Source organism: Choloepus didactylus, chromosome 2 (genome assembly GCF_015220235.1).
Source record: "Choloepus didactylus isolate mChoDid1 chromosome 2, mChoDid1.pri, whole genome shotgun sequence".
Classification (NCBI taxonomy): Eukaryota; Metazoa; Chordata; class Mammalia; order Pilosa; family Megalonychidae; genus Choloepus; species Choloepus didactylus.
In genome coordinates, this window is record NC_051308.1 from 202,073,721 (window position 1) to 202,099,344 (window position 25,624).

Consider the following 25,624-nt stretch of genomic DNA (forward strand, 5'->3'; position numbering starts at 1 on the left):
CAAATCGGTTGCAACCTCCTGAGACCTGGCAGCAGTGAATACTCTGGCAGAAATTATACATACCAACTTGAAAACTCACACTGTGACAGAAATACTATCAACCCAGGAGGTGTAAGCCAGGCTAGAACAGCTGCTGCAATGGGCAGGGAATAGGAACAAAGAGCATATTAAGAATCCCAAATTGGTAAGTTAATGAGATAAGAATACGTAGGCAGTTCTGCAACATTATTCATCATCAAACCCAGGCCTGGTGAAGAATGACAGGGCCTTAATATTAGCTTTCAAAGCATACTTATTATTCAAATTATGAATTGAACCAATTAAGTAAACTCTATTCCAAACAAAGTTCAATGCCATTTTAAATTCAATTTCTATTACTCTTTAACTACTTTAATAACTTGGGATGAGAAAAGCCATAAAGAAAGTTAAGAAAATAAGTCCAGTAAACTATTCAGTTTAATTTTGTCCAGTAACTATCAATGAAATTGTTTACATGGCAGGCAGTACAGAAGACATTAAGTAAGGTGCAGAAGAACTCTATTGAAGGGTAAGCTACCTAACTTCTGAATGCTTCAGTTTACTCATTTGTAAAATGGAGATAATTACAGTACTTAATACATAGATTGTGGTGAGGATTAACGTATGTAGAACAGAAGTGTCTAGCACAAAGGAAGTACTATAGACACGTTAGCTATTATTATAGAGGAGGTGAGTCTATCTACCTAAGAAACCATCTGAGGAAACAGCCTGGCCTGAAGAAAGCCAAGTGATCAAATAAACTGTGCAGCTAGATACTGGCAGCCAGGGAGCCAAAGAGGAAGCAAAAGTCTTAGTCCCCTGCTTCAGAGCACCTGCCGACTCTGATGGGCTACGCTCATCCATCTAGGTGACAAAGTACATCAAACTGCTTTTCTAAGGCAGCATTCAAAAGATTAGTACAATTAATAATTTTAAACTGCAGAGCACAACTCTTTAGTAGAACATGAAATCAATTTAGGAAGTCAGGGCCAACACTTTTTTTAAAAACAGGAAACAATGAAATAGAACCCTTACCTCAATATGCCTGTACCTATTTACCCTACATCTTAATTACACTAGGCAGAAGAACTGAAACAGTCTATCTCTTGAATCAATGTTATGAACCACTGTGTTATAATACTTTCTGGTAGAAGACTATCACAACAGGAAATGGATTTCTCTCTAGCTTCCTCTACAATAATAAGTGGTGGGCAGGGTGGGGGGAGATGATGGAGTTTCTTTAATACCAAAGTCAGAAAATATTTGTTTCCTTTTTAAAGAATAAGAGTCATAGCTTACGTCCTTACCAAAGAAGACATGAGTTTGACTCCTAGGGTTTAACGTATCGCCACACTGAGCACTTTGTTTAAACATACTGGCATTAGAATTCATTTGTGCCAATAATCTCCGGGCTTTGTCAGCACTAGGAAGCCCTAACATTTCCCTGGGGCTGGTGACAACATTCAACAATCTGCAGTATGACAAATGAAACATCCACCTTTTCTTAATCATTCATACCTCAACTATTTATTGACTGCATTGCCACCCTTACAGCCAGGCAAGAAAGGCCTTCTGCTGTGGCTTCTCACTTTAGAGGTCCACAAAATAATGCACACACAGACTAAATAAATTCACTAAGGAATGGGGTTGCCTCTGTTACTTGGGATCTGGCACTGAGCATTGGCAAAGTGGAACCCTAAAAATCCATTCTTGTGACTATGGCAAAGTGGAACCCTAAAAATCCATTCTTGTGACTAACACTGTTCAGAATCTAGGAAAACACTTGGCCATAACCTTCTTCCTATGTCCTTAAAGAAAAAAAAAGGCAACTGTGTAAGAATGCTGTGAAGGTTTAAGGGTTGTGTCACTGCAAACTTCAGAGAGAACACTGCCTCAGAGTACAGAAAATTTGAACAGCACAAGGTCTTAGGCAAGCAAAAAGACAAATTAACCTGTCAAATCATTCCTCTCAGCATGAATATAATACATTTCTCGCCCAACAAAATTACTGTTTCCTAGTGGTGCCAAACATCCATAACTTTTTTCTGTCCCAATTCATAGTTCTGAAGGTACTCATAATTTAGCTCAGGATTCATAGTAGCAGCACATGGCAGCTGAGGAACATTTTGAATTGTGTGCTTATAACATCTCAGTATTACTGTAAAATTCAATCTGACCTTGTTCTCAAGTGAAATATAAATTTATCCCAAACAGGAGAATAATGAATGAGAAAACTTGGAAAGTGAGTTTGGTTTCCCATGGTTTATGACATCTGAGTCTGAAAAGCTATGAAATGGTTAATATGGTAGCAAAGTTTATTCAATTTTGATAGGCCATTGTGCCGGTTTGAGTGTGTTGCGTCCCCCAAATGCCATTATCTTTGTGGTCTTGTGTGGGGCAGGCGTTTTGGTGATGGTTGGATTTGCTTGGAATGTGCCCCACCCAGCTGTGGGCAATGATTCTGATGAGATGTTCCCATGGAGGCGTGGCCCCGCCCATTCAGGGTGGGCCCTTATCGGTGGAGCTATATAAATGAGCTGACTCGGGGGGAGGAAAGAGAGTGCAGCTGGGAGTGATGTTTTGAAGAGAAGCAAGCTTGCTAGAGAGGAACGTCCTGGGAGAAAGCCGTTTTGAGGCCAGAGCTTTGGAGCAGATGCCAGCTGCCTTCCTAGCTAGCAAAGGTTTTCGGGATGCCATTGGCCATCCTCCGGTGAAGGTGCCCGGTTGCTGATGTGTTGCCTTGGACGCTTTGTGGCCTTAAGACTGTAATTGTGTAGTGAAATAAACCCCCGTTTTATAAAGGCCTATCCATCTCTGGTGTTTTGCATTCTCCAGCATTAGCAAACTAGGACAGATTTTGGTACCAGGAGTGGGGTTCCATGTTTGGTTATATCCTCACACTGGGCTGTAGCTTCTGGGATTCCACCCACTGGAAGCTTGTAATTTTCAAAGCGATCAGCTTCTGGTCTCTTTGAATCCAAGAGTTCAGTTCTAAGTTTATCTCTCTCTGCTCGCATTTTACCATAAGCTGCAAGGAGAAGCCAGGATATGTCCTCCACACGTAGTCTGGAGATCTCCTCAGCTAAGTATTCCAGGTTGTTGCTTCCAGATTCTTCCTTCCATCTGACACCAGGACTCAATTTTGCCAAATTTTGTGCCACTTTAAAACAAGGATCACCTTTCTTCCAGTTTGCAACAACACATTCATCATTTCTGCTCAAGTCCTCATCAGAAGTATCTTTAGAGTCCATATTTCCACAAACAGTCTCTTTAAAGCAGTTTGGCCTTTTCTATCAAGCTCCTCACAATTCTTCCAGAATCTTCCCCTTATCCATTTGAAAAGCCATTCCAACATGTTTGGTATTTGCAAACTCAGCAGCAAAAGCACCCTACTTCTCTGGTACCAAAATCTAATGGAGTTTGTCCTGTGGGTTTTAGGAACTGTTTTGCTCCTGTTAACCCTGTTTTCCTTACTGTTTCTCCTTATGGCAATGGAAATGTTCATCCTATGAATGTCTCTCCTTTGTATATTGGAAGCACATAACTTGTTCTAGGTTCACAGATCCACAGCTAGAGGGGAATTATGCCTTAGGACTGACCAAGCCTAAACTGATTTTGATGGGATTTTGTACTTAACTTTTGTTACTGAAATGATTTAAGTTTTTGTGATATGTTACTATGAATGAATTTCATGGGAAGACCTATCAAATCAGAAGAGATGCTCTGCCTTCCCTCACTTAAATATGTACAGGTAAAATGGTATTGATATAAATACTTGTGAAATTATATGATTTATGGGATGTTCCTAGAGATTTAGTCAATGCCCTCAATGTCCATAATTTGGTTCTGTGTGAGTCCTGATGGTGCTGCCAGATATCAGGCAACAACATAGTGTAACTGTACACAATTTTCGTTATTTTTTAAAATGCTTACTTGGTGACAATCCTACTTTTAAATTTTGAATCTGGCTTCTTCTAAGGCCAATGGAATTTTATAAAAATACAGATGTCTAGAACTTATTCCAGATTCAATGAATCTCCTTACTTGATATTCTTAGTGTACTCTTCATATATTACATGTATTATGTCAAGATTATTATATGATATACATAAAGAATTTTTCCTGTTTAAAAATTATGTTCATCTGTAACTGAGAAGTTAAGATTTAAGTGATGATTATGATTACTGAATCATTACATAAGTTTTACTTTCTACTTTCTGGTATATTAGAGTAGACAGGGCAAAATATTGAAATCTTCGAACTGTAATCCAGCTGCCTTGATCTCTGATGATTGTATAGCCTTTACCTTGTGCCCCTGTGATTGCAAAATCTTTGTGACTGCCCTTTACTTGTACCCACTTTATCCAGTTTTTTGACGTTAAAGTTTTATGATAGTTAAAAACAGCCCCTAATGTTTATTAATAAAGGGCCTTGGGTCAGCCCAGAATTAACCCACCTCAATTCCAAAGTTATCTTGATAACCAAAACTGGATCTAACCAAAACGGGCCCACCTAACATGTGCAGTAGCTTAGACTTTAACCTATAAGTGACCTGTACCATATTATAGTAATAAAAATCACACCCATCATCATATTTAGGTAGCCATTTTCTTACATACTTTCTATGACAAAGCACGTAATCAATCTGTGCTTGCTCAATAATTAGATCACCTCTAATTACATCATCTGGAGTCACTGTGTTCTTTATCCTAAAATCTGCCCATCTCTTAATACAATAAAACTCTTTCCCTCTAAAACCCCAGTGTCTCAGGAATCGGTCATTTGAATGCATTGGGCAGAAATCTACCGCCTTTGTCTGGTATCACATCCATGTTTTATAAATCAAATGTAACACTGTCTTTGAAAATAACTACCCTTAGAGATATTTTGTCTAAAAGTTTTTTGGACTATTTACTATTCCTAGTTTGCATGCCAAAGAAACAATCTAATTTACCTTGTCAGTTGCATTTTCTTACTAAGAACTGTCATAAGATCTTTCACATTTAAAACCTATCAATACCACAGCTATTTTTGTTTTACCCTTTTGCTTGCCTGAAGGCTCTGCAATTGACTAGAAGCCAGAGTTTGTATCTTAAAGAAAGAAGGATCTTCTCAGAGCCCTGTGGGAAAGGACTGTGGCAGGTATTTCAAGCCACTGACACTTCAAAGAACAGACTCTTGGGTACAGACTTCTGATGGCATTGCTTGAACAACTGGACAACTTCCAGGCCATTCCAGTGGACTGAATCAGAATTTCCAGAACTCTTTTTAGCCTAGAGGCCGATTATTAACTCAAGATCCATGGAAATGAGAATTAATTACACCAAATGAATTGATGAGGGGTGACGGGTAGTTCTTTGTTTGTAATATTGTTTCAACACCTATTTTCTGGATGTATAAGGAAGCCCTTTCTCTTCCTTCTTGGAAAGCCTTTGCTTTTATAAAATGAAACATTCCTAAATCATATCCGATTCTCACTGACCCTCCAGAATTAAGATACTCTTACTGAATCTCCTTACTTTTCACTGCAATATAGTTATTTGAATAGGTTCAATAAGAATCTGTTTTTCTTTTTTATCAGAATATAATTGGAGAAAATGGTTATGAATCCAAGGCCTTGCCCGGAATGTCATATTTCAGAATGATATTCATTTAATCAGATGACAAACCACTTTTAAGAAACTATGGTTGGCTTTATGGAGCCAATACTTACAAAGCAGTGTCAGGAAAACTGGCTTTGTACTTTCTTTTACAGGTGGTAAGGAAAATCACTTCCTGGCAGGGGACCTCAAGAAGAAAGAAATTCATCCTCTCTGCTTGGTTTCCTAGTCACGAAATAAAATTAACAGAGGCTTTTAAAAGTCCAATCTGAGATTTTTTATAACATTTTCCAGCAAAGCAAATTCAAGAAGGCCTATATGTAAGTTAACATTCTTGCTACAACCTATGGAAATAATAAAGCCAGAACTAATGAGACTAGCCTTGTTATGTGATCAAGAATAGTATTTCTTTTTATTTCAGATGAAAAGGTAGAAGGTGAAACCAATTACTGGGTGTCTCCAATGGAAAACTATGCATTCTTGTTAGACACTCTTCTAGGTTATCTGATTCTAGCCTTTTATTGCCTTTGAGCTATTTTACAAATAGCTCAAAGGCAACAAAATAAACAAATAAAATAGAAATGTAAAATAATTCTTGCCTAGAGACATGCAAACAAATTCTGTAAAGTGGACAATCAATTGACCTCTCCTCCCCATGGAAAAATCTAGTTTCCTAACCATTTCTAAATTCAATTCAACCTTCCTTTACACCATATGAATTTGTGCTTCTTTCACTTCTCCATATGAATTTAGGCTTCTTTCACTTCTCCATATGAATTTGGGCTTCTTTTACTTCTCCTTTGAATTAATTATAACATTTGCCTGGTTTCCTTATTAATAATGAGTTAAATAAAATATTTAACATGTACTCATATTTTAAAAATTGATAGCTTTAAACATTTTTTTTGTTATTATGCAACTGTATTTCTCAAGGTAGGAAGATTGAACATACTTTATTTCACATTTGGTTAGCTTGATTTAAAACTCCTTAATATTTATATCTACATGTGTATTCTTGTTCATTCCACATAAACATTAGGAACAAACCTAAATGATTGCCTACTGTGTGTTAAACTCTATACTAGGCCCTGGAGGGATGGAGGGTTGTACCATACAATGTGGTCCTAACCTAATAAAGCTTACCATCCAGTGGGAGAAGACAGGCAAATAATCTCACAATTCTTTATTTACAGTTGCTATAAGGGTTATGAAGGAAAAGTACAGGGTTTAATGAAGAAATGTTCTGGGAGACTCAACCCAGTCTAGTAATATCAGGGTTTGGGCAGAAAAACCTTTCATGAGGAAATGAGATATAAACTGAGATTTAAAAGATAAGTAGGCGCTAGAAAGGTATAGAAGGAGGAAAGAACATTCCAGGCATAGGGAACATACGGTGCAAAATATGGAGATAAAGACAGGAATCAGATCATGCAGATAGTTTTATGGACCATGGCAAGACGATCAGGTGTGATCCTAAGAGAAATAAAAAATTCACTGAAAGAGTTTAAATAAAAGTCTAATAATCGACTCTGCATTCTAAAAAGCCTTCTCTGTTGTATGCTGGATGGGGGACTGGACGTGAGCAATGTTAGACAAAGGAAGACCAGTTAGGAGGTTATAGTGGCAGCAGAGGCAAGAGATTACAATGGCTTGGACAATATGATAGCAACGATCATACAAAGAAGTAGAGGAAATTAAGAGTTACTTGAGAGGTATGATAGAAAACACTTGGTGATTGATAAAATGTGGGTATGAGGAAGAGGAAGGTAACAAAACTAACAAATTTTCTAGCTTGAGAAAGTGGTGCCATTTAGTAAGCTAGAGACCAAGAAAGGACAAACAGGTTTTTCTGAAAAATGATTTCAGTTTTAAAAATGCTGAACTTGAGATGTCTCTGAGACATTCAAGAAAATTATACTGAATTGTCAGTTGTGAGGTTTAGAGAAATAAATGTAGAGATAATTACCATAACAACAGCCATTCTCAACATAACAATAACAAAAAGGGGCTCTCAAGGATTTTCAGCTCCTATGTATACCACATTCATTTTTTTTTAAACAAAAAGAAACAAAAAAATAGGTTCCATTGGGGAAATTAGGGATGATTATTGTTCTATCCTTGCTGACCCCTACAAATTCCAATGCTCCATCCCTGCCAAACCCTGTCCTGCCTTTCCACTGGAGAGGTAAAGAATCCATGTGAAATCATCTCCTATAGAAACCCAATAAAAAAAAAGACAGGTTCTTAAATTTAATACAAAGCTATTACTTTGGCCTTGACATCCCTGAAGGTACTAAAATTCTCTGATTTTCAAAGACTCAGAGAAACTAAAGCCCTGCATCAGGCACCACTGATAACACACAGAGGGTTTACTGTGCATAGCAGGTGGTATCTCTTTTTAGCACATTTTCCAGAAGCATTTATCCAGGCAAATGCCATCAATATGCATCAGAGTGGGAGAGTACATGACACTGTTGTCAGTTTCCCAGGAATGAAGCTTGACACATCACATCCTTGAGCGTAGGAACAACTCCTTGCCTATTGCCTAGAATTGCAGACACTTGGCATTTACTTTTTTTTTCTATAACATTCATTTATTAAAAGATATTTGATGATTGTGTCCTATAATGCCAGTACCATACTAGGTTCTGGTGATAAAAATGAGGAAAGATACACAGATACTTTTGATGTCCAGCACACAATATATTGGGGAGATAGATATTGTTACAAATAATCCCACAAATAAATTCCAAATTGCAACAGGAATAATGTTACAAGGGAAGTCGTTATGAGAAAGCATATAATAGGGGCACTGACTTTTTTTTAATTCTTAAATCTTTTATTAATTCAATTTTATGGAGATACATTCACAAACCATACAATCACCCACAGTGTACAATCAATTGTTTACAGTACCATATATAGTTGTGCCGTCATCATCACAGTTTTTGAACATTTTCATTACCATAACACAAAAAATAAGAATAAAAATTAAAGTAAAAAAGAACACCCAAAACATCCCACTCACCCCCATCCCTCCCTATTATTCATTTACTTTTTGTCCTCATTTTTCTACTCATCTGTTCATACATTGGATAAAGGGAGTGGGAGCCACACAGTCAAACATTACAAGCTATATAGTTATACAGTTGTCTTCAAGAATCAAGGCTACTGGGCTGCAGTTCAACAGTTTCAGGTATTTCCTTCTAGCTATTCCAATACACTAAAAACTAAAAAGGGATATATATATAATGTATAAGAATAACCTCCAGAACGACCTCTCTACTCTATTTGAAATCTGTCAGGTACTGAAACTTTATTTTGTTTCATTTCTCTTCCCCTTTTTGGACCAAGAATGCTTTCTCAATCCCACAATTGGCATTTATTTACTTTTATCTGGTATCCAACCCCATTGCTCAAATGAATAAGCCAACAGTGCAAAAGGATTACTATCCCCAAGGACTCTAAGAATAAAGGCCTGCGATATTTACATACACACACTCACACACACCACACACACACACACAAACACACACCAAGACAGGTGTGACAGCTACCACTTCTGTCCTCTAGTCCATTCTTTACCTCTAGGCTGGCAGTCTCTAAGAAATAAAGCAAAGACATTTTATGAAACATGGAGGCAATTACCTGCAGTTGTAACGGGTTTACTAATGAAAATCTTAACTTTCTGGACAACTGTCAACATAAAACACTATTATGTCAAACTTGCAAGAGCAGGGCCTAGGGACTGGTGCTGATATTCACAACCAAAAGAAACATTCCTATTTGAAAGGAATTGCCAAGGCGAGGCCCCCCTCTGCAGAGCCAGGCAAGGGATTCCGTGCTGTTTCAATTAAGAAAAAGCAAAATGCAATACTCCTATAGCTTGGATAAACAAATACAAATAACTTTAGAGCTTCATTTTTCTTTCAGCTCTTCTTCCACAGACATGTGCACTTTCAATAAAGTTATCAACTCCTCTAGGTCTGATGTTCTAGACCAGATTTTTTAACTTAATTTTTTAAAATAAAAAAAAATACCCAGATGGGTTTAATATGCAATAGCTTTCTAAAAATGAAGTGATTTAGTTTCAGGAAGTTATATCTTAAATAAATGGTATGAGCCAGGCCAAAAGAACTTTCATGACCAACTTGCCCCAACAAAGCCCTTATCATGGCAAGCATGGATGAAAGTGTTCTCATGCCCTGTACTGGAATTTAGCTCTCCTCCCTAAAGAGCTCTATGGCTTTTCTAATTCCAATCCATTGAAAATCATAGCAAAATACAATAAAAGTGAATTATCAGAAAAATGATCAAATACTTGAAGGCTGGAAAAATGTCAAATTGATATAGAAGTTTCCAAATGCTTACTCTAAATTTCTGTACTTAACGCATTGCAGACTGATAATTGTGGACTGAAAACAAACAGTTCATGGACCATCACCTCTCAACTGACCATACTTGACTAGTATTTCAGTAGATGATCTCGTCCAATCTCATGGCTTTAAATATCATCTATAGGCTGTCAATTCCCTTGACATTCAGATTCATATACCCAGTTGTCTAATCAATGTTCCTTCTTGAATGTCAAACAAGCCTTCAAGTCCTTATTTCTCCAGCAACCTCTACTCCTGTTCCCACCAAAAACAAAACAAAACAAAACAAAAACACCCTGCTTCTCTATGTTCCTGTTTCCCTCAGTAAATGGCAACTACATCCAGCTAACTACTCAACACTAAAACCATACAGTCACCCTTAATTCCTCTTGATCCATCATATATGAAAACTAAAAGATTAACAAATCTTGCCAGCTCTCTTTTCCAGAATTCGACCATTTCTTACCACCTTGGCTACTACCACCCTGCCCAAGCTACCATCATCTTGATTGGATATTGTAATTTAACTTCCCTGCTTTCAGCCCTGCCCTCCTTACAATCTGAGCAGGCAAAGTGATCTTGTTAAAATCTAGGACAACCATTCAATGAAAAAAGAATAGTCTTCCCAACAAATGATGCCGGGACAACTGGATAAGCACATGCAAAAGCATTAATTTGGACCCCACATACAAGAATGAACTCAAAATGGATCAAAGACCCAAACGTACGAACTAAAACTTTATATAAAGCTCTTAGAAGGAAACATAGTATAAATCATCTTGATCTTGGATTAGGCAACAATTTCTATGCTACACTTCCACTTACTAATTTGGAGACATCGGAGGAATTACTTAATCAGTGAAAGAGTGTGTATTTTGAATAATGCCAAGGTAGCACACATGTTCTGGAAATCCCTTTTTAAATTCCTGCCCATTTTAAAGCAGCTACTACATTACATGGAAAAGCATAACAATTGAGAGAGTCCAAAATTTCCGAACTTCACTTATTTTGTCTTACTCAGCTACCAAATTCAACTCAATATGTTCAAAAGAACTCTAAAAAATAATACACCTCAGAATAAAACTATAAGAAAGGAAGCACTATCACAGATATTGAGTGATACTTCTAATAGCTTTATGAAGAAGAAGCATGTATCACGATCTTCAGTTTTCTGATTCATAACTTGAGTCTCTTTATACCAAACCACAGTGAACTTTCATAAGTCAGCCAAAAAGCCTTTACAAAAATCTAAGGGGACAGCTTGATCACTAGAACATTTTTACAAAACAAACTTCTAAAATGACAGTAACAGAAAGAACTACATGTTGCATACATTAAAAATAAAACACCACATAGTATATGCACATATAATTTACATATATATAAAGTATAATAAAATGAACACCTGGGAGGCGGGGCAAGATGGCAGACTGGTGAGCTGTATGTTTTAGTTACTCCTCCAGGAAAGTAGGTAGAAAGCCAGGAACTGCGTGGACTGGACACCACAGAGCAATCTGTCTTTGGGCATACTTCATACAACACTCATGAAAATGTGGAACTGCTGAGATCAGCGAAATCTGTAAGTTTTTGCGGCCAGGGGACCCGCGCCCCTCCCTGCCAGGCTCAGTCCCGTGGGAGGAGGGGCTGTCAGCTCCGGGAAGGAGAAGGGAGAACTGCAGTGACTGCTCTTATCGGAAACTCATTCTACTGATCCAGACTCCAACCATAGATAGACTGAGACCAGACACCAGAGAATCTGAGAGCAGCCAGCCCAGCAGAGAGGAGACAGGCATAGAAAAAAAAAAAAAAACAACACAAAAAACTCCAAAATAAAAGCAGAGGATTTTTGGAGTTCTGGTGAACACAGAAAGGGGAAGGGCAGAGCTCAGGCCCTAAGGCGCATATGCAAATCCCGAAGAAAAGCCGATCTCTCTGCCCTGTGCACCTTTCCTTAATGGCCCTGGTTGCTTTGTCTCTTAGCATTTCAATAACCCATTAGATCTCTGAGGAGGGCCCTTTTTTTTTTTTTTTCTTTTTTTTCTTTTCTTTTCTTTTTTTTTTAATCCTTTTTTCTTTTTCTAAAACAATTACGCTAAGAAGGCCAATACAGAAAGCTTCAAAGACTTTAAATTTGGGCACGTCAAGTCAAGAGCAGAACTAAGAGAGCTCTAAGACAAAAGGCAATAATTCAGTGGCTGAGAAAATTCACTTAACACCACAACTTCCTAAGAAAAGGGGGGTGTCCGCTCACAGCCACCATCCTGGTGGACAGGAAACACTCCTGCCCATCACCAGCCCCATAGCCCAGAGCTACCCAAGACAACCCAGTGTGACGGAAGTGCTTCAAATAACAGGCACACACCACAAAACTGGGCGTGGACATTAGCCTTCCCTGCAACCTCAGCTGATTGTCCCAGAGTTGGGAAGGTGGAGCAGTGTGAATTAACAAAGCCCCATTCAGCCACCATTTGAGCAGACTGGAAGCCTCCCTACACAGCCCAGCAGCCCAGAACTGCCCTGGGGGGACGGCACTCACCTGTGACATAGCACAGTCATCCCTCAACAGAGAACCCGGGGTGCACAGCCTGGAAGAGGGGCCCACTTGCAAGTCTCAGGAGCCATACGCCAATACCAAGGACTTGTGGGTCAGTGGCAGAGACAAACTGTGGCAGGACTGAACTGAAGGATTATACTATTGCAGCAGCTTTAAAACTCTAGGATCACCAGGGAGATTTGATTGTTAGGGCCACCCCCCTCCCCGACTGCCCAGAAACATGCCCCACATACAGGGCAGGCAACACCAACTACACACGCAAGCTTGGTACACCAATTGGACCCCACAAGACTCACTCCCCCACTCACCAAAAAGGCTAAGCAGGGGAGAACTGGCTTGTGGAGAACAGGTGGCTCGTGGACGCCACCTGCTGGTTAGTTAGAGAAAGTGTACTCCACGAAGCTGTAGATCTGATAAATTAGAGATAAGGACTTCAATAGGTCTACAAACCCTAAAAGAACCCTATCAAGTTCAGCAAATGCCACGAGGCCAAAAACAACAGAAAATTATAAAGCATATGAAAAAACCAGACGATATGGATAACCCAAGCCCAAGCACCCAAATCAAAAGACCAGAAGAGACACAGCACCTAGAGCAGCTACTCAAAGAACTAAGGATGAACAATGAGACCATAGTACGGGATATAAAGGAAATCAAGAAGACCCTAGAAGAGCATAAAGAAGACATTGCAAGACTAAATAAAAAAATGGATGATCTTATGGAAATTAAAGAAACTGTTGACCAAATTAAAAAGATTCTGGGTGCTCATAGTACAAGACTAGAGGAAGTTGAACAACGAATCAGTGACCTCGAAGATGACAGAATGGAAAATGAAAGCATAAAAGAAAGAATGGGGAAAAAAATTGAAAAAATCGAAATGGACCTCAGGGATATGATAGATGATATGAAACGTCCAAATATAAGACTCATTGGTGTCCCAGAAGGGGAAGAAAAGGGTAAAGGTCTAGGAAGAGTATTCAAAGAAATTGTTGGGGAAAACTTCCCAAATCTTCTAAACAACATAAATACACGAATCATAAATGCTCAGCGAACTCCAAATAGAATAAATCCAAATAAACCCACTCTGAGACATATTCTGATCACACTGTCAAACACAGAAGAGAAGGAGCAGGTTCTGAAAGCAGCAAGAGAAAAGCAATTCACCACATACAAAGGAAACAGCATAAGACTAAGTAGTGACTACTCAGCAGCCACCATGGAGGCGAGAAGGCAGTGGCACGATATATTTAAAATTCTGAGTGAGAAAAATTTCCAGCCAAGAATACTTTATCCAGCAAAGCTCTCCTTCAAATTTGAGGGAGAGCTTAAATTTTTCACAGACAAACAAATGCTGAGAGAATTTGCTAACAAGAGACCTGCCCTACTGGAGATACTAAAGGGAGCCCTACAGACAGAGAAACAAAGACAGGACAGAGAGACTTGGAGAAAGGTTCAGTACTAAAGAGATTCGGTATGGGGACAATAAAGGATATTAATAGACAGAGGGGAAAAATATGACAAACATAAACCAAAGGATAAGATGGCCGATTCAAGAAATGCCTTCACGGTTATAACGTTGAATGTAAATGGATTAAACTCCCCAATTAAAAGATATAGATTCGCAGAATGGATCAAAAAAAATGAACCATCAATATGTTGCATACAAGAGACTCATCTTAGATACAGGGACACAAAGAAACTGAAAGTGAAAGGATGGAAAAAAATATTTCATGCAAGCTACAGCCAAAAGAAAGCAGGTGTAGCAATATTAATCTCAGATAAAATAGACTTCAAATGCAGGGATGTTTTGAAAGACAAAGAAGGCCACTACATACTAATAAAAGGGGCAATTCAGCAAGAAGAAATAACAATCGTAAATGTCTATGCACCCAACCAAGGTGCCACAAAATACATGAGAGAAACACTGGCAAAACTAAAGGAAGCAATTGATGTTTCCACAATAATTGTGGGAGACTTCAACACATCACTCTCTCCTATACATAGATCAACCAGACAGAAGACCAACAAGGAAACTGAAAACCTAAACAATCTGATAAATGAATTAGATTTAACAGACATATACAGGACATTACATCCCAAATCACCAGGATACACATACTTTTCTAGTGCTCATGGAACTTTCTCCAGAATAGATCATATGCTGGGACATAAAACAAGCCTCAATAAATTTAAAAAGATTGAAATTATTCAAAGCACATTCTCTGACCACAATGGAATACAATTAGAAGTCAATAACCATCAGAGACTTAGAAAATTCACAAATACCTGGAGGTTAAACAACACACTCCTAAACAATCAGTGGGTTAAAGAAGAAATAGCAAGAGAAATTGCTAAATATATAGAGACGAATGAAAAAGAGAACACAACATACCAAAACCTATGGGATGCAGCAAAAGCAGTGCTGAGGGGGAAATTTATAGCACTAAACGCATATATTAAAAAGGAAGAAAGAGCCAAAATCAAAGAACTAATGGATCAACTGAAGAAGCTAGAAAATGAACAGCAAACCAATCCTAAACCAAGTAGAAGAAAAGAAATAACAAGGATTAAAGCAGAAATAAATGACATAGAGAACAAAAAAACAATAGAGAGGATAAATATCACCAAAAGTTGGTTCTTTGAGAAGATCAACAAGATTGACAAGCCCCTAGCTAGACTGACAAAATCAAAAAGAGAGAAGACCCATATAAACAAAATAAAGAATGAAAAAGGTGACATAACTGCAGATCCTGAAGAAATTAAAAAAATTATAAGAGGATATTATGAACAACTGTATGGCAACAAACTGGATAATGTAGAAGAAATGGACAATTTCCTGGAAACATATGAACAACCTAGACTGACCAGACAAGAAATAGAAGACCTCAACCAACCCATCACAAGCAAAGAGATCCAATCAGTCATCAAAAATCTTCCCACAAATAAATGCCCAGGGCCAGATGGCTTCACAGGGGAATTCTACCAAACCTTCCAGAAAGAACTGACACCAATCTTACTCAAACTCTTTCAAAACATTGAAGAAAATGGAACACTACCTAACTCATTTTATGAAGCTAACATCAATCTAATACCAAAACCAGGCAAAGATGCTACAAAAAAGGAAAACTACCGGCCAATCTCCCTAATGAATATAGATGCAAAAATCCTCAACAAAATACTTGCAATTCGAATCCAAAGACACATTAAAAAAAACATACACCATGACCAAGTGGGGTTCATTCCAGGCATGCAAGGATGGTTCAACATAAGAAAAACAATCAATGTAGTACAACACATTAAAAACTCGAAAGGGAAAAATCAATTGATCATCTCAATAGATGCTGAAAAAGCATTTGACAAAATCCAACATCCCTTTTTGATAAAAACACTTCAAAAGGTAGGAATTGAAGGAAACTTCCTCAAAATGATAAAGAGCATATATGAAAAACCCACAGCCAGCATAGTACTCAATGGTGAGAGTCTGAAAGCCTTCCCTCTAAGATCAGGAACAAGACAAGGATGCCCGCTGTCACCACTGTTATTCAACATTGTGCTGGAAGTGCTAGCCAGGGCAATCCGGCAAGACAAAGAAATAAAAGGCATCCAAATTGGAAAAGAAGAAGTAAAACTGTCATTGTTTGCAGACGATATGATCTTATATCTAGAAAACCCTGAGAAATCGACGATACAGCTACTAGAGCTAATAAACAAATTTAGCAAAGTAGCGGGATACAAGATTAATGCACATAAGTCAGTAATGTTTCTATATGCTAGAAATGAACAAACTGAAGAGACACTCAAGAAAAAGATACCATTTTCAATAGCAACTAAAAAAATCAAGTACCTAGGAATAAACTTAACCAAAGATGTAAAAGACCTATACAAAGAAAACTACATAACTCTACTAAAAGAAATAGAAGGGGACCTTAAAAGATGGAAAAATATTCCATGTTCATGGATAGGAAGGCTAAATGTCATTAAGATGTCAATTCTACCCAAACTCATCTACAGATTCAATGCAATCCCAATCAAAATTCCAACAACCTACTTTGTAGACTTGGAAAAGCTAGTTATCAAATTTATTTGGAAAGGGAAGATGCCTCGAATTGCTAAAGACACTCTAAAAAAGAAAAACGAAGTGGGAGGACTTACACTCCCTGACTTTGAAGCTTATTATAAAGCCACAGTTGCCAAAACAGCATGGTACTGGCACAAAGATAGACATATAGATCAATGGAATCGAATTGAGAATTCGGAGATAGACCCTCAGATCTATGGCCGACTGATCTTTGATAAGGCCCCCAAAGTCACCGAACTGAGCCATAATGGTCTTTTCAACAAATGGGGCTGGGAGAGTTGGATAGCCATATCCAAAAGAATGAAAGAGGACCCCTACCTCACCCCCTACACAAAAATTAACTCAAAATGGACCAAAGATCTCAATATAAAAGAAAGTACCATAAAACTCCTAGAAGATAATGTAGGAAAACATCTTCAAGACCTTGTATTAGGAGGCCACTTCCTAGACTTTACACCCAAAGCACAAGCAACAAAAGAGAAAATAGATAAATGGGAACTCCTCAAGCTTAGAAGTTTCTGCACCTCAAAGGAATTTCTCAAAAAGGTAAAGAGGCAGCCAACTCAATGGGAAAAAATTTTTGGAAACCATGTATCTGACAAAAGACTGATATCTTGCATATACAAAGAAATCCTACAACTCAATGACAATAGTACAGTCGCCCCAATTATAAAATGGGCAAAAGATATGAAAAGACAGTTCTCTGAAGAGGAAATACAAATGGCCAAGAAACACATGAAAAAATGTTCAGCTTCACTAGCTATTAGAGAGATGCAAATTAAGACCACAATGAGATACCATCTAACACCGGTTAGAATGGCTGCCATTAAACAAACAGGAAACTACAAATGCTGGAGGGGATGTGGAGAAATTGGAACTCTTATTCATTGTTGGTGGGACTGTATAATGGTTCAGCCACTCTGGAAGTCAGTCTGGCAGTTCCTTAGAAAACTAGATATAGAGCTACCATTCGATCCAGCGATTGCACTTCTCGGTATATACCCGGAAGATCGGAAAGCAGTGACACGAACAGATATCTGCACGCCAATGTTCATAGCAGCATTATTCACAATTGCCAAGAGATGGAAACAACCCAAATGTCCTTCAACAGATGAGTGGATAAATAAAATGTGGTATATACACACGATGGAATACTACGCGGCAGTAAGAAGGAACGATCTGGTGAAACATATGACAACATGGATGAACCTTGAAGACATAATGCTGAGCGAAATAAGCCAGGCACAAAAAGAGAAATATTATATGCTACCACTAATGTGAACTTTGAAAAATGTAAAACAAATGGTTTATAATGTAGAATGTAGGGGAACTAGCAGTAGAGAGCAATTAAGGAAGGGGGAACAATAATCCAAGAAGAACAGATAAGCTATTTAACGTTCTGGGGATGCCCAGGAATGACTATGGTCTGTGAATTTCTGATGGATGTAGTAGGAACAAGTTCACTGAAATGTTGCTATATTATGTAACTTTCTTGGGGTAAAGTAGGAACATGTTGGAAGTTAAGCAGTTATCTTAGGTTAGTTGTCTTTTTCTTACTCCCTTGTTATGGTCTCTTTGAAATGTTCTTCTATTGTATGTTTGTTTTCTTTTTAACTTTTTTTTTCATACAGTTGATTTAAAAAAGAAGGGAAAGTTAAAAAAAAAAAAAAAAGAAAAAAGACAAACAAGGAAAAAAAAAAAAAAAAAGATGTAGTGCCCCCTTGAGGAGCCTGTGGAGAATGCAGGGGTATTCGCCTACCCCACCTCCATGGTTGCTAACATGACCACAGACATAGGGGGCTGGTGGTTTGATGGGTTGAGCCCTCTACCATAAGTTTTACCCTTGGGAAGACGGTTGCTGCAAAGGATAGGCTAGGCCTCCCTATATTTGTGCCTAAGAGTCTCCTCCTGAATGCCTCTTTGTTGCTCAGATGTGGCCCTCTCTCTCTGGCTAAGCCAACTTGAAAGGTGAAATCACTGCCCTCCCCCCTACGTGGGATCAGACACCCAGGGGAGTGAATCTCCCTGGCAACGTGGAATATGACTCCCGGGGAGGAATGTAGACCCGGCATCGTGGGACGGAGAACATCTTCTTGACCAAAAGAGGGATGTGAAAGGAAATGAAATAAGCTTCAGTGGCAGAGAGATTCCAAAACGAGCCAAAAGGTCACTCTGATGGGCACTCTTACGCACACTTTAGACAACCCTTTTTAGGTTCTAAAGAATTGGGGTAGCTGGTGGTGGATACCTGAAACTATCAAACTACAACCCAGAACCCATGAATCTCGAAGACAGATGTATAAAAATGTAGCTTATGAGGGGTGACAATGGGATTGGGAAAGCCATAAGGACCACGCTCCACTTTGTCTAGTTTATGGATGGATGAGTAGAAAAATAGGGGAAGGAAACAAACAGACAAAGGTACCCAGTGTTCTTTTTTACTTCAATTGCTCTTTTTCACTCTAATTATTATTCTTGTTATTTTTGTGTGTGTGCTAATGAAGGTGTCAGAGATTGATTTAGGAGATGAATGTACAACTATGTAATGGTACTGTAAACAATCGAAAGTACGATTTGTTTTGTATGACTGCGTGGTATGTGAATATATCTCAATAAAATGATGATTAAAAAAAATGAACACCTGTGAATACTTAAGAAATAAATATGAATATTCCTGTGTGCCCCTCCCTAATTATATCTCATATGTTTACATCTCAAAGTCACTGTCTTATCACAGCCTTATTTTCTTGGTGTTTCCCAAATTTGGCTTCTTAGCAAAATTATAGTAGGTATGGGTGTGCATGTAGGTGTGTTTGAAATACAGACTGTTGGGCCCCAATATGGAGATTCTAACTCAATAAATTTAGCAAGCATTCCAAATGATTCTAGATTAGTCAAATTGTCAATACTGCCCGAACAGAATTCTTAAAGAAAAAGCAGGCCAAGAAAATATGAGACCAAAATCCAGGGAAAAAGATTATTCATCAAGTTCCCTTAACCCTGAAGCCAGAAAAGCATAAACAGGTGAAAGAAAATCCTATTTTAACATAGTAACCACACTTAGCTGCCCTTGCCCCATGTTGTCAGAAACGTTGGTCTTTTCCTAGTACCATGTTAGAGGACAGATGTAGATACCAAGAGTGTCAATTTTGAACATGCTTAAAAAGCTTGAGCTTAGCAAAACTCAGTAAACTAAAATAGACAAGTATAAGACTCTGATGGATATTTAAGTACCAGCTTTCCCAAAACACCAGGCAGAAATTGAGACAGAGACGGGGATTTGAGGCAACACAGGATGGGGGAGTGGAGGATCTGACTCAGCAAGAGAAGTGGGCAGGCCCACTAGCTTTTTTGGCCCAGATAGGAGTTCACAGGAAAAAATTTTCTTGGATGCGGTTCTTCCAAGTGATGCTGAGAGCAGTCCCCAAGAGGGATTCCTAAGCAGGGGATAATTATCATAATCATCATCATTATGGGAATAGTCATCTACTTACAAGCTGCCTCTTCTTGGAAGGCTCAACTCCTTCTGAAAAACAAAACACAAACACAAGTTAACAGACACAAGGACCCACCTCAGTCCTGCAGGTCTGCACTAAATGTCTAGGAAATGTACAGCATTATCTTAACAAAAGCAAGACTAGATATTTCTAAATAATAACCTTTTATTTTGTCTCTAATTTTAGTGAAATAAAGAACAGGCAAGTAAACTATTATCTCTTTATTCTTCCTTCCCAAAAGAAATGTCTCAAAGAATACATGCAACATTTTTCCCACTAGATGGAACCATCTCCTCGGTGTAGACTCCAGGTATTCCAACCATTAAGTGCTGATGAATAATAGTAAAGGCTTCATACCATTAAGGTCAGAGGTAGGAAAGGAATGAAATGATTTTTTTTTTTTTGTAAGTAGAAAATATTTAAGACAAAGAAATACAGAAAATATAGCAAAGAACTGAGTACACACACCACTAACTAGCATGAGAAAAAAAACCTGTACAATAACAGTTGGGGCCCCTGTGATTTGCTCTCCAAATGTATCAAGTCCCACTCCCACCAGTCAACCAATCCCTACTTAACAACTATTCTGAGTTTGTTATTTATCTCTCCCATATGTTTTTATATTTTATTACATATATTCATAAATAATTATTAGTATTGTTTGCATGTTTTTAAATTGTATATATATATAGTTTCATATTATATGTATTCATCTATGATTTGCTTTTTCAGTCAACATTACAATTAGGCTATTCATCCATGTGGACAGTGTTTCACTTTAGTCCATTAATCTTTAGTACAATAGGCCAATCTATAAATATACCAATATTTATTAATACATTCTGAGGTTAATGGAAATTTAATTTGCTTTCTAGGGTTTTTTCCTCCATTAAAACAATATTCCTATAAATACTTTCCTGACTCTTTGCCACATCTACTTGGAGAATGAAGACCATGCTCAGCAACCAGACTATCAATATTCCAGAAAATGTCAACATTACGTTGAAGAGACACACAATTATTGTGAAGTGTCCCAGAGAAACCCTGAGGAGGAACCTCAATCAAGTCAGTGTAGAACTCAGTCTCCTTGAAAGGAAAAAAAGAGGCTTTGGGTTAACCAATGGTGGGGAAATAGAAAGGAGCTGGCTATAGTTTGTACTTATCTGTAGTTATGTTCAGAATATGATCAAGGGTGTAACATTAGGCTTCTGTTACAAGAAGAGGCCTGTGTATGCTCACAATCAATGTCGTTATTCAGGAAAGTGAGTCTCTTGTTGAAATTCGAAATTTCTTGGGTAAAAAATACATCTACAGGGTTCGGATGACTAGGCATTGCTTATTCAGCATGTCAAGCCCAGAAAGATGAGTTTCTTGGAGGAAATGACATTGAACTTGTATCAAATACACTGCTTTGATTCAGCAAGTCACAAGTTATATAAACAAAAATACCAGAAATTTTTGGACGGTATCTATGTCTATAAAAAAGGAACAGTTCAGCAGGCTGATGAATAATGTCTAAGAGTTGTCTAACTATGGAAACAAAAAGATGCCAAACCTATCTGTGATATTTTAAAGATGCAATAAAATTTATCTGTTAAAAAAAAACACCACACATTCTTGAACTTGTTTCCTTGCACACATGCATAAAAATTTTCTTGGAAGTAAATACTTAGATGTGAAACTACTGAGTCATAAATTATTAGAAGTTCCAAATTGCTTCCCAAACCAATTGTACCAATTTACTTCTAACACTTAGTACAAGTTCTCCTTCCCAGACCTGTCTCCCAAACACCTGACACTTACAACCAACTGCCTACTCAACATCTAATATCCCACATGTCCAAAACAGACAAGAACCACCACCTTTCCCACCTCAGATGATGATAACCCCCTATTCAGACCAAAACCTTGGACTTCTGGATTCCTCTGTTTCCTTTTTCAGTCTAATCCACATCTAATCCATCAGGAAATCTCAGTGGCTCTATCTTTAAAATATATCTAGAATCTAACCATTTCTCATGATATTCACAGCTACATGCTTACAATCCAAAACCTTGAATCTAGTCATATTTCAGAAATTGGAATTTTTGGATTTTATTAAAGTAATAAATAGCATATACATATCATAAATTACATAACATTCCCAACAAGGACTGGGCAGCATCCTGTAAAAAGTACATTCACATTTCAGTAATGTGTATGACAGTTACAACAAATGAGATTAAAATCTCTAAAGCGTCTCAGTTCAATTTTGCCACCAGAAGAATTTAAGTTAGGTCAGGTTTTATTGCCAAATGGAGTTATGAAAAATCTCTTGGTTTCTGGCATTGCAATCTAAGCTACCATGGTCTCTTCCTTAGCTCTTCCACAGTCTCCTAACTGTCATCTCATTTCTGCTTCTAACCTTGGCCCTTTATAAGTTGATTACCAACATAACAAAATGATCATTTTTAAAGCTATGAGATCACAACACTCCTGCTCAAAACCCTCCAATGGCTACCATTTCTTTCACTCAAGAGCAAAAGCCAAAATCTACACTAAGACCTAGAAGGGTGATCCACCACTCCTCCCCTCAATCTCTCTGACCTCCTCTCTATGCTGGGACTCCTTATTGTTCCGTAAACATATCAGGCATTCTTCTGCCTTAAGGTTTTATGCTACCTGTTCACTCTGCCTAGAATGCTGCTCTTCCCCAACCATCCCCTTGGCTAACTTCCTATTTATATCCCTGACTCATTTTTCTACTAGGTTGCCTTTTTTTTCTTTTTCTTTTTCTCCTTGAATTTTAGGGATTTATCTGATGTAGTCTCAATATTTGTAGGTTACTGTGCTGGTTTGGATGTATTATGTTCCCCAAAATGCCATGTTCTTTGATGCAATCTTGTGGGGGCCATCATATTCGTATTGACTAGGTTGAAACCTATTGAGTGTTTCCATGGAGACATGATGCAATCAACTGTGGCAAGACCTTTGATTGGATAGTTTCCATGGAGGTATTATCCCACCCATTCAGGGTGGGTCTGGATTAAATCACTGGAGCCATATAAAAGAGCTGACAAACAGAAGGAACTCAGAGCAGCTGACAGTGACATTTTGGAAGAGCTGCACCTTACAGAGACATTTTGAAGATGGCTGTTGAAGGCTGACACTTTGAAGAACGTCATTTTGAAACACAACCTGGGAGCAAGCAGACACCAGCCATGGGCCTTCCCAGCTAACAGAGGTTGTCCAGATGCCAATAGCCTCTCTCCAGTGAAGGTACCCTATTGTTGATGCCTTACCTTGGACACTTTATGACCTTAAGACTGTAACTTTGTAACCAAATAAACCCCCTTTACAAAAACCAATCCATTTCTGGTATTTTGCAAATGATAGCATTAACAAACAAACTCAGTCTGAGCTTGTCTTTTCAATTTTTTCTGTTACCAAAGGTTTTAATCTTTATACAGTGAGACTTATCAACCTTTCCTTTATATTATAATCTTTTTGTATATGGAAGAAATCCATCCTTAACACACATACACGAAGATATTTTCTTCTAAAAGTTTCATAAGTTTACTTTCTTTTTTTTTTTAATTAAATTCAGTTTTATTGAAATACATTCACACACCATACAATCATCCATGATATACAATCCACTGTCCACAGTATGATAACATAATTATGCGTTCATCACCACAATCTATCTCTGAACATTTTCCTTACATCAGAAAGAAACAGAACAAGAATAAAAAATAAAAGTGAAAAAAGAACACCCAAATCATCCCCCCATCCCATCCCATTTGTCCTTTAGATTTTTTTTTTGTTTTTTTTTTTAATCTTAATTTTATTGAGATATATTCACATACCACGTAGTCATACAAAACAAATTGTACTTTCGATTGTTTACAGTACCATTACATAGTGGTACATTCATCACTCAAATCAATCCCTGACACCTTCATTAGCACACACACAAACATAACAAGAATAATAATTAGAGTGAAAAAGAGCAATTGAAGTAAAAAAGAACACTGGGTACCTTTGTCTGTTTGTTTCCTTCCCCTATTTTTCTACTCATCCATCCATAAACTAGACAAAGTGGAGTGTGGTCCTTATGGCTTTCCCAATCCCATTGTCACCCCTCATAAGCTACATTTTTATAGAACTGTCTTCGAGATTCATGGGTTCTGGGTTGTAGTTTGATAGTTTCAGGTATCCAACACCAGCTACCCCAATTCTTTGGAACCTAAAAAGGGTTGTCTAAAGTGTGCATAAGAGTGCCCACCAGAGTGACTTCTCGGCTCCTTTTGGAATCTCTCTGCTACTGAAGCTTATTTCATTTCCTTTCACATCCCTCTTTTGGTCAAGAAGATGTTCTCCGTCCCACGATGCCGGGTCTACATTCCTCCCCGGGAGTCATATTCCACATTGCCAGGGAGATTCACTCCCCTGGGTGTCTGATCCCACGTAGGGGGGAGGGCAGTGATTTCACCTTTCAAGTTGGCTTAGCTAGAGAGACAGGGCCACAACTGAGCAACAAAGAGGCATTCGGGAGGAGGCTCTTAGGCACAACTATAGGGAGGCCTAGCCTCTCCTTTGCAGCAACCGTCTTCCCAAGGGTAAAACCTATGGTAGAGGGCTCAACTCATCAAACCACCAGTCCCCTATGTCTGTGGTCATGTTAGCAACCATGGAGGTGGGGTAGGCGAATACCCCTGCATTCTCCACAGGCTCATCAAGGGGGCACTACATCTTTTTTTTTCCCTTGTTTTTCTTTTTTTAACTTTCCCTTCTTTTTTAAATCAACTGTATGAAAAAAAAGTTAAAAAGAAAACAAACATACAATAAAAGAACATTTCAAAGAGACCATAACAAGGGAGTAAGAAAAAGACAACTAACCTAAGATAACTGCTTAACTTCCAACATGTTCCTACTTTACCCCAAGAAGGTTACCTAATATAGCAACATTTCTGTGAACTTGCTCCTACTATATCCATCAGAAATTCACAGACCATAGTCATTCCTGGGCATCCCCAGAACGTTAAATAGCTTATCTGTTCTTCTTGGATTATTGTTCCCCCTTCCTTAATTGCTCTCTATTGCTAGTTCCCCTACATTCTACATTATAAACCATTTGTTTTACATTTTTCAAAGTTCACATTAGTGGTACGATATAATATTTCTCTTTTTGTGCCTGGCTTATTTCGCTCAGCATTATGTCTTCAAGGTTCATCCATGTTGTCATATGTTTCACGACATCGTTCCTTCTTACTGCCGTGTAGTATTCCATCGTGTGTATATATACCACATTTTATTTATCCACTCATCTGTTGAAGGACATTTGGGTTGTTTCCATCTCTTGGCAATTGTGAATAATGCTGCCATGAACATTGGCGTGCGGATATCTGTTCGTGTCACTGCTTTCCGATCTTCCGGGTATATACCGAGAAGTGCAATCGCTGGGTCGAATGGTAACTCTATATCTAGTTTTCTAAGGAACTGCCAGACTGACTTCCAGA

General features: G+C 38.1%; 1 protein-coding gene across 7 annotated transcripts in view; it reads right to left on the minus strand.

Moving 5' to 3' along the window:
• MAST2 (microtubule associated serine/threonine kinase 2) overlaps positions 1-25,624 on the minus strand; it is a 330,440-nt gene that overhangs the window by 116,190 nt on the left and 188,626 nt on the right. For 6 of the 7 annotated variants that reach the window (XM_037827342.1, XM_037827341.1, XM_037827340.1 and 3 more), the window contains one exon: positions 20,121-20,152. In XM_037827342.1, the coding sequence (XP_037683270.1) occupies positions 20,121-20,152 (32 nt within the window). Of the gene's footprint in view, positions 1-5,731; positions 5,842-20,120; positions 20,153-25,624 lie in introns of those variants that run through there. The other variant, XM_037827343.1, reaches the window with a different exon arrangement.